This window comes from Stegastes partitus, unplaced genomic scaffold, assembly GCF_000690725.1.
Source record: "Stegastes partitus isolate 25-593 unplaced genomic scaffold, Stegastes_partitus-1.0.2 Scaffold1158, whole genome shotgun sequence".
NCBI classification, from domain to species: domain Eukaryota; kingdom Metazoa; phylum Chordata; class Actinopteri; family Pomacentridae; genus Stegastes; species Stegastes partitus.
The window spans coordinates 48,071-58,837 of record NW_007578889.1 but is presented as its reverse complement, the minus strand read 5'-3'; the positions used below and the strand labels follow the sequence as shown (position 1 = coordinate 58,837).

The window sequence follows — 10,767 nt, the reverse complement described above, 5'->3', positions numbered from 1 at the left end:
GTCTCAGACCTCTCCCCGTCCAATTAACTTTCAACTGGAATCTGCCAGGAGAGAGCCGGGGGCTGGGCCCAGGCATGGCGCGGCTACATCCCCCTTCTTCTGCTCGGGAGCAACAGATTCACCAAATCCTTTACGTCTAGAATGTCATCAGCTCTCCACTCTAATTAGACCCTTTACTTTTTGCCAATAATCTGAGAGGTATTCAAGATTCATTCTCTTTAACATGGAGATGATGTTTCTCTCTCTCAGGTTTGGAAACTGTTGAAGTGGCTGTATTGAAAATTATGGACCCTTATATGAAATTGTTAAGTATGTAGAAAACAACAAATTAGTTGGAAAATATTCATCATCAGTTTGACATCGCACATAAAAACTGTAAACATAACAAGGTTTGATTGTTGTACAATTGATTATCTATCATGTGAAGTAACACGCAGAGTTTAAGTATACATAATTTCTGTCTCAGTCATTTCATGCCAGGTTTAACACCAATTAGAGCTTATAGAGCATTCATAAACATGGAGCCTGTCAATAAATCACACACATTCTTCCTTTAAGCAAAGAGCTGCCTTTTTGCAGTTAATGATCACCTTAAATAAGTAAAATGTTCTGAAATTCCAATTACTTTTCTTCGTTGAGGTGATTAAGTAAAAATAGCATATCGGATGATTCTTATGCTCATGATCAAAAATGCAGAACAATGGGATTGATCTGGACACTCAGTCATTCAGTCAATAGTCAGAAAATTCTGGAAGTGTTTTGGAAAATCATGTCAGTCATTTTTAAGGCAAAAATGACCAAAATGTACTCATGCCAGTTTTTCAATTGTGAGCATTGCTGCATTAAAAAAATAAAATAAAATAAAAAATTGTATAGAATATTTAACTGAATATGTGTATGTTTTGGACTGACAGGTGGACAAAAAAAGGACACATTTGGTTTGGGGAAACGTTGGTTGAATATTGCAGATTTTACACAACAATATTTAATATGACATAGTGTATGCATTCAGCAGTATAGATTCGTATAAAGAGGATAAGTGTGTGTGTGTGTGTGAGAGAGAGAGAGAGAGAGAGAGAGAGAGAGAGAGAGCCCAGCATGATCCCCATAAAATCACTGTAGGATTATCAATAAACTGATGCAATTGCAGCAATATTACTTAAAGAAAATTTCCCCAATTCCCTGGATGTATTTCTTGTTATTGGTCAGCTTTACCACAAATGATCTTGGTTCAGAACACTAATAAATAATGTCAAGCCATATCGAACACTGAACCAGCTGGGTTTGTTTGTACAATTGATCACTATATTGTTACATTTAAAATGTATACATTGCCTGGATTTTGTAGATCCTGGGTGTATTATAAGCTGAGGTCAATATAGTCGTATTAATGTTTGTGTCTTAGACAGAGTCTTAAGACTTATTGGAAATCCATGCTGTAGGAGGCAGCGGCTGTGGTCAGCCACTGTTGCTTCGATCTCAGCTGTAACTCCACGTAGCCGTGTCATATATCCAATTCTCCGAGGCCAGGCCGAGTGGTCACATCAAATAAAACTGAACGAGGCATCGTGTGTGTTTATGACTGTTGAATGTACATGCCCATATTCAGCCCTGACCTTCATCAGGCCAAAGCAACACGCAAGACCAGACCACACACAAGATAGGTATAGATATTTTAATAGCAACTGTATACTCAACCTTTTCAATATACCAGATAGCCCATCCCAAAATTAGTGTTCACACATGATGATACTTTTGACAGCGTCTCTCAAAAATAAAGTACTAACCATATATGGCAGTGTAATTCTAGTAACATGTTTTTGTAATGCATTGCACAACATTTAGTGTAAGTAAAACACTGAACCTGTCCCTTTTTCACTGTCCCAGTATCTTACAGTATCTGTATATTCCACTCATAACGCACGCACACGCGTTCACACACACACACACAAAATATTGTCAATAATGCACTTGGCAATTAAAACTTCAATACACTTGAGTTCCATCCATGAAATGTATGGTGATATGTCGCCTTGTATTGTTCACATGTTTTGCTTTTATCTTGCCAAGTGATATTCTGTGTCATGACGGAAACAGGAGAGGACAGTCAAACATCTGTTTATTCAAATGGCCGTATTTTAATCAGTACTGTGCCAGTGCAGGGTGAATCACAACAGGGATTTAATTCATTTCAGTTGGTGTAATTCACTTTGAAGCATAGAGAAAAAAATATTTTACAATGACGAGCTGCAAAATATATGCAGGCCATTTGATCAGAGGTCACTCGAATGGAGAGCAAAAATGTAAATACCGTTTAGATAAAGACTGCAATACATTAAGTGTGCATTTGTCTCTGCTGTGTCACTTTAATTAATGGCACCCTCAACACCATTATTGCAATAAAAAGATCAGCGTTATGGTGTTTTTTTCTTTCTTTTTTTTAATATATTTTGTTTCTCATAATGTCAGTAAATATAGAACACATTATAATACCTTAGATATTTCAGAGCCACAATGTGGAGTTGTTATTTGCACCAATACTATACATATTCTGACATTCATATCTGCACACAAAGGGTGCCAATGAAGACAGTTGCTCATGATGGTTGGCTCAGTATCACACAGTTTTCACTTAATTCCACTTATCTCGGATTTTCACTCGATCCTTTTGTTGTCTACTGTGATCTCACGATGTCTGTATGCAGGTATGTGTGTGCTTGCTTGCATGCATGTGTGTGCATATTTTGGTGTGAACACTGCAAGTCTGTGTAGGTGCATTAATCTGCATACATACATGTCTGTGTAAGTGTCAGTGTGTGTCTCTGTGTATGCATGTTGGTGTTCTGTTTTTTTTTTTATAATAACCACTTCTCCCCTCTCCACGAGTGAGGATTAGATTCAGTCTGGGTAGATGAGGAAGCCGGAGAAGGTGCTGTACTTGTTTGTGTTTCCTCCGTGGACCTTCCCTCCGTCCAGCTGCACACACACCTCATCGCCTACATCCAAATGCAGGATCACACTGTTGGAGGCATAGTCGTAATTCTGATCAGCGTCCTGAGCAATGGCGCTTGCTCTTACCTGTCACCGACAGAGGACAGACATGTTGACAATTAGAAGATGGACAAAACTGCACAAACAGTTGGTGCACAAAAGTGTCATCCTCTGCCTTTAGCGCTTGTTTTTTTTTTAGGGCGTCATGATCTATTATTACAGCCTTTCAGATGAGAGTCTCGTGAGTGTGACACCACCTCCACAGTGATACTAGTTTAAAAGATGAATGGGAAAGCGACCCGTGACCCCAGAGGTGAACACAGCCACTCTGTCTATTATTGATCAGCTGTGGATGGGACTCGGAGCAAAACACTGGGGGATGGAGACCTGATTGGGCTGTGGAGATAAGCAGCATCGCCGGGGACAACAGGTTGTCTGTGGGGAAACTAGCTCAGCCAAGAAACAGCATCACTATCCACATCAGCTATTGACCTGTTGCTTATGATGCTGGGCCAGCTCAATATGCATGATATTGAGTGACTATGCCTAAGCTAGACAGTTTCACATTTGCATGCTGTGTGTGAGTTTGGTCTTATTGACCCAGCAGCAGTGGATCTTTACTTGTTTGTTAACACATTTAATTGGGTTTACTCAGCGTGGACATAAATACACATGCCCAGACTGAGATACTGGATTTGTCCATCTATGACTGTACCTTTAATCTATAGGAGCATCATATCATGCAAATATTTCTGCATTTCTGCAGTATGTTATGTTTTTAAACTTGCACATGCATGTCAGGAGCTTAATGTAAGAAGTGTGTACAAGTCTCAAAATGTAAAATAACTCCCTCTTTTTTATTTTTTTTTCCTGTGCAACCCTTTCAGATTCCAGTTTGAATACTATTAAAGTGTCCCAAATGTTTTGTTTTTTTTTTGTTTTTAGCAGTCATTTAAAAAAGACAAAAAAAAAGAAAAGAAATCTCATAAGTAGGATGTATCAATAATTCTGGTGTAGCAGCTCCAATCATAAGACATATGTCAGCCATCAGTGGCCTTGTGTCTGGCTCAGTGTCCATCTACGCTGCGAGCACTCAATCTATGTCAGCAGCCAGACAAGCCACGCACGTCTCCATGACAGCCACAGAATATGATCTGCAACTCAACTACCATCATGTCATTCCCATCACTGGGGCCTCTTTCTCCCCAATGAGCATGCATCAATTTGAAAACAGTCAATCGCTGACTAGCAGAGCCTGAATTACTGTAACTAAAAAAAATATGCTCTTTTCCCTCTGCACCAATACATTTTGCCCTTGTCTGAACACACTCTTCACCATCTATCAACCCCGGAGTTATGTTTCATTCCTTTGACAATATCTGTAGGTGTCCTCAAATAGGATGCAGGTCATGGACGATGTGTCCAACACACAGCGTGCTGGTGACCAGTGGTTAGCCATGTCCCTGTCCACTCTAAACCAGACTGATTAAGGAAGCAGAGAAATCAATCTCCTGGGATTCACAGCTCAACAAGCACTCAGTAAAACTGATCACAGCTATTGTTACACCACTGCAATGGTCTTGTTTCATTACATTTCAAATTCTGCAGTCCACAGGGACATTTTTAAGTATGATAACGCTGGAAGCCTATGTCTACAATGATGACAATTCTATTCAGTTTTTCTCATTTGAATGTAGGATTAGAGTGCACTTTGAGCTATATATCAGTAAGTGGCTTATATAGTCTAAAGTGTTGCAGTGTGTATGCAGCATGCAACTGTTCATTTTATCCACTTCATATCTTACTCATTTTTTTAATGGCATTTACACAGTTAGCCTGCTGCTGGAATATGTGAATTTGCCTCTAACATCAATGTAGTCTCACCTGAAATAGAGCTAATAACCATTATACTGTATGTTTAATGTAAACAGTGTGTCCTATTAACACAAGGCTGGCTGATAGACAAAATAGCTGATTATATCTTGCATCCTTTTTATTTTTACGTACATTTTTCTTTGTTTCTCAGAACAATAGCGCCAAAAGAAAACATATTTTTTCTTTACTTTTTGTTAATCACTTGACATCAAATGCATAATTTTTTTACCTGTGTGAAAATTTACAGGATTTGCAAACTATATATTTAAAATTTAAAAAATACATTTTTCTTTTTGTTATAAATGCAGAACTATCCAATTTTTTTTTTCTAAAAAAAATAAAAAAATAAAAAAATGGGGACTTGTGTGACCCAGTCTGCCCAATTAGTATAATTAATCACTGGGCAATTTGTAGCCTTCCATGAACCCTTATAAGACCATCTCTCAAACAACAACACTAACATATTGTCATCTATAAAGGTTATATTGTTCTGCTTGACATGTGTAGTGACAGCCAATATCACATTTGCATCTTTGGCTGCATCTGACAGTGATGCTGTTGTTGTGACTTCCTATCGACATCAGGCATATGCCATCCTCCTCATTATTTTGGCCAAACAGTGTTGTGAAGGGAGATGTAGGCAGCTCTTTCTCTCTTCAGGCCTTCTCAGATTTTAATGGCTTTTAATGGAGGCGCTGTTTAATTCTGAACAATTGAATTATATTAATCACTCAGGATATGTCACTTTCACAATATATGATATATGAATCGGGGCTTCCTGGTGTTCCTGTGCTTGAGGAAATAATGCGAGCCATCCATTAATGCAGATACCAGACAGAGAGGCATGAGGGAGTCGTGGTGGGATTAGGACAGGAAGCCAGCAGAGGAGATGGATACGGCTGGAGGACACGGACTGATCCATGTGAACCAGGCAGCATACAGTGCTGATCCTGGAGTTGGAAGGGCTGTGAGCCGTGAGGCAGGGGCCCCTCAGGGCTTGCCTGTGGCTGTCTCTGCCTCCGCCTAGCCCTTTCATTATAGGGCCTCCAGTAAACACGCCTGGGAGCAGAGGGCCACAAGCGAGGAAGAAGGAGGAGATGGGCTTGTGGTGTGAGGAGCAGCTGCAGTGTCATTTTCTATACAGGCGGAGCGGCTGCGCAAAAGACAGGCAAGGATAGACAAAATGAAGCGAGAGGCGGAGGGGGGGTGGAAAGGGGCCAGAGAGTTGAGGAAGGGGGGGCCTAGAGTAACAGACTGATCAAGCGAGGCTATTTTGTGAGACCGGGGAGATGTGGGGGTATATGAAGTCTTGTTTTTATCTGTGGTGCTTTGCTCCACTGGTAATAAAACTGACAGGATTCATTCACTGTGATATACTGACCTCTTAGAGCGGAGACAATAGAAAAGTAGCTGTTAAACTTACCTAAGGGACTCCAGCACATGGCAGGAGGGTTGGGGAGGGATGGTGGGGGGGCAATGTTGTGGAAATAGAATATTTATTGAATAGGTTTTCCCTCTCCTCGGGGAGCCCAGGGATTACATGGCGACAAGCGACTTAAGCATTGAACCGTGCCTTAGATTGCTATTACCTGCCATTCAGCATTATAGTCGGTGTTCTATGGCACCTGCGCACAGCATAAATGGGATACACTCCTCCTAATTATTGTGTTTCATCAGAGGCACGCAATCAAATGTTATTTAGATCTCCCATTAACTAAAAAGACAACATTTGTCTTGTCTTCCCAGGACAAAATTCTGCCGTGTGTCTACCTCTTTGCCTCTCTGAAGCTAATTATATTTCACCTGTAGCATATCTGTGTCTCCTGACTGGAGAAGTTAATACAGGTACTGGTCATTACAGCAAGTGATGACATTTTAACACCACTGTGTGAAATAACTTGACCTTTCTCTGAGCTATTAAAAGAGACTATGACAGGTGAAAAAACAAGGGAGAGATTAAATGGGAGCCGAGGAAGTATCTATTTGCCTACATAGCATCTGGAATATTTAATATATATATTTACAGCATAGCATTATGGAAATGGAAATGAGTGGGTGAACAGCTCGCATGCTAGTTAATGAGGGAAAGGGGACATGTTCTGTTAGGAAGGTACACATGACGTATTACCACCCTTCACAGCATTCCAACATTAGCATAGACTGTCTTCATAACGTTTGCTTCCAATTTGGATTATTAAGTGGCATACAACTCATATACTCTTGACAGTGAATTAGAAATAAAGTGATTAAACATATTTATAACAGCAATAGCAGTCATGAGAAGGGCATTTAGATTTTGTTATTATGAGTAAGGCTAAATCAATATTGAAACATTAAGAACCATAATGATACAATATGGATCCATCATCTTCCCGAACCGGGTTATCAAATTTGAGCTTGTGTACAAGCAGCGTGAGTGGTGTTTAATCAGCCGAACAAGAGTAAGGTGCAACAGTGCTGATCAAACCTTCAAATCATATGTTGGAATGTAACTCTATGTCAATTGCAAACATGGAAGCAGCTGAAGTGTGACCCGTTTCAATCTCAAATCCCCCGGCTCTGAAGCGATGTCATGCTGCAATGATTTGTTAAAGTTAGATTGAGGTGTGAGCAGGTAGGCTTTACAGGGTGGGGATTTAGTGAAGGTAATAGGTATTGGATCTATAGGAATCCCGTGGAAGCCTTGTCACAGTCAGCACATCCTCCTGAGATCTGGGCACCGCTTTACACCACGCTCATGTCACATGACACAAGTCACAGTCCAACAACCACACAAGTTGTGTATTCAATCCTACAAAGAGAAATCTTCCGCCATCCAGAATTAATGACTTTGTCGAGTTTAAACTATCTCTAATGAGCGTCTGCACTTGTTGAACCGGTGCATAAACAGAGTTTGCAAAACCGCTTTTTTTCTCTTTTCTCTGGCCGACCTTGATCACTTGTCAAGCCCAGACGTGTTGAGTGGGTGTCCATTGGTCATCATGCCTGATCTCATCCTGGCCTTCACCGCCAGCCTCCCAGATGCCTCGTCTACCAGCCCACTGTCTCCACACCTCCATTAAGTCATCTATCTTCCTCTGCTCCACCCCTGATCTTCCATCAACTCACTTGTCTTGTTTTGCTCTCGCATTCTGCGTCTTCAACTGGACATCTCAGCATGTCCCTGTCATGTCGAGTCTCTTGTGTTTCATTCATTCTCGCTGAATCTGTCTGAGCTGAATCTGTAGGACTGGCTGCCTAACAAACAGCAGGTTACAAATCACCTCCTCGCTGAAGGTATAAAAGTTGCAACAACAAGGGGAAAGGGAAAAAGGCAAATTTGTGGCTACGGCAGTCCTTTTAAGGTGGTATTAAAGAAAAAAAACAGCAGGCAGGACAAAATATCCAATAAAGCTTCAGCACCTACGGCTATAGTAAAACAGGTTGTTTGAATCTACGGTCCTCAATGCAACCTGTCGAACACAGTGTCCATTTAGTAAACCCTATCCGCTGACTGGCCTCAGGCTGAAAACTCGCCTGCCTCAGGACTTCAATAACTCCAAACATGATCAGGTATTCTGCAGAATTCCATTTACACTCCATTTTCATCTAGCAGTCACACTGTTTGGGTAGATCCCTGTTAGGTGAGTGCTCTATTTAACAGAACTATTTAAAGAGGCCACCTGACGGGTGTCAGATGGACCTTGGTGAGGTTAAATAATTGAGTTGAGTGAAAAGATAATTAATGGAGAATCAATGAACAAGCTGGGAAGGGGTTAGGAGAGGAAAGTATAGCGGGTGTTCAGGGGATCTAATCTAAGATGTATAAATTATTTAGCAGGCTAAAATGACTTGAATGACAATATAGGACATTAGGCAAGCAGCCTTAAACACATATTCACCTTTGTGGTCTCATGCATATACAATCAAACAATGGTAAATGATTAATTATTTTAAACATTTAGTTCCACATTTTTAAAAAAAATGCAAGTCTAAATGAGCCTATTTTATTACAACTGCGGTGATAAACTATATTGTATGCATGCGCCTACATTAGTGTATGACCAGCCCTCGGTGCACTGCACGTCTGGAGAGTGAGGTCTGAGCGGAGAACATTTGCATTTAGAGTCCTTGATGAATGAATGAATGTAAAAAGCAACTTGAAGAATGTTTCCTGAATTTGGAGTCCTCTGATGAAATCCCTGTGATTTATCCCACCTCTCCTCTCCTCTTCCCCCCATCAGCCCCTCTGTCTTTAATTAGTGTCTGGGGAATGAGGGAGTGGATGAGTGGACTGTCAATTTTACATTCATTATTTATTTAGCTAAGGTGTAAACTGACTGGTCCACATACTGACAGACATTTCTCCTGTGCTCTTTTGCACTTCTGTTTAGGCGATAATCAAGCTCTGTGTATGATACTTACTAATTAGACTGTTCCTTTTGGCGGCAGCGGCTGTATTCTGCCACTTGTCATTTAGCCACAGTACATGTGGGAATGCAAATATCTGCAGCTGCAATTTTAGACTGTATAGCAAGAATTCCCCTTAATGAGGAGAAAGATTGCAGTTTCATTCTTTGGCTGTCATGTTGCCACCTGCTAAGTGGAATGTGCTCTGAATCTGAAGAGCTCAATGTTACAGAGGTGAATATGAGTCAATGGAAAGACAGGATGGTCAACAGTGAAAGGAATCTGTTGCGTGGTCATGTGTGCGCGTACATACAAATACTTATATATACACCTTATTGTACACACACCTTCAGGCATGCACATATTCACACACAGGCGCTTTCACTAACCAGTCCATTCTTCTTCAGGTCTGCCCACATGCTCGTCCCGTCACCACCTCTCATTAGAACATGGTAGGTGAAGAAATAGATGCCAGGCAGAGGGCAGGTGAACTTGCCGGTGCTGGGCTCATAGTAGTTACCTACGTTGGTCACCACATCATCAAACTTCAGTATTTCACTGCCCTCGTGTTGCTTGCGTAGCCCTGCGTAAAAGGCAATTTTGGGAGTGTAGAGTGAGGGAGAATAGCCGCCAGGGCCTGGACCTGGGGGGCCCTGTGGCCCTGGTTTGCCTGGCTCTCCAGGTGGTCCTCGTGCTCCTGGAGGGCCAGGGATCCCTGGAGGTCCTCGAAGCCCAGATTTTATCTTCTTTCCAGAATAATCCTGCGGAGGTGGAGACACAGCTGTCAGCTCCTGGCCTGGCTGAGATGTAGCGTAGGGATCACATACCATCCTGCAGCTTCCAAGCATTTCGTAATGGCTCCCTGCATTTCTGCTGTTCCCTCCTTTGGTTGTATGGACCAGCAGGGGAATGGCCACCAGCAGTACAAGAACCATTGCCACACCTACAGCAGCTCCAATGACACGTTTCCTGCGGCTGAGCCGCGAGGCGGCCAGCGTCAGGAAGTCCTCTTCCCCCTTTGCTGGAATAGTGCCAGCCAGGATGAAGCCTCTCAGAGAACCAGTACGGTATGAAAAGGTGAAGAAAGATGCAGAGAGGAGTGTGTGGGGGGGAAATAGTGTATCACTGGGTCAAGTATAAGAAAGAACACAAAATGGCAGACGGCCAGGAAGGAAACACCGGAAGACAAGATCCAAGAGAAATTATAAAAAATGTTCTGGTGACCCAAAAACAAGATATTTAAAATCCTATATAAGTAAAAAACGATGAAAGCTTCACACACCACGGTGTTTAGGGAAATAAACAAAAAAAATCTGAGATGTCTCAGATTTGTGGTGACACAAAAAACATAATTTAATTGATCAAGTCTGGTTGGCCTTTTCCTGACTCCTCCTGTCGTCCTGCAGTTGTGTTCAATTTTCAGCATCAAACAGAAACCGTAACTGGCACTGAGGCAGTTATTGTGAAAGCTGAGCTTATTAAAAGTACGCTGAAGTGAGAGCTGGTGCCAAA

General features: G+C 41.6%; 1 protein-coding gene across 1 annotated transcript; it reads right to left on the bottom strand.

The window, feature by feature from the left end:
- Positions 1–2,898: 2,898 nt before the first annotated feature.
- On the bottom strand, positions 2,899–10,190 carry c1ql4a (complement component 1, q subcomponent-like 4). Its single transcript, XM_008296856.1, has 2 exons — positions 9,645–10,190; positions 2,899–3,078 (listed from the first exon to the last, which is right to left on the bottom strand). The coding sequence occupies exons 1-2, from the start codon at positions 10,188–10,190 to the stop codon at positions 2,899–2,901; spliced, it is 726 nt and encodes a 241-aa protein (XP_008295078.1).
- Between the last annotated feature and the right edge of the window lie 577 nt (positions 10,191–10,767).

What these genes read in the sequence shown, in the direction of transcription:
- c1ql4a (XM_008296856.1), bottom strand. Translation starts at nt 10,190, where the DNA reads ATGGTTCTTGTACTGCTGGTGGCCATTCCCCTGCTGGTCCATACAACC. An exon ending in ACCTGAAGAAGAATGGACTG is followed by an intron (nt 3,079 to 9,644) that starts GTTAGTGAAAGC and finishes TGTCGGTGACAG; the next exon opens with GTAAGAGCAAGCGCCATTGC.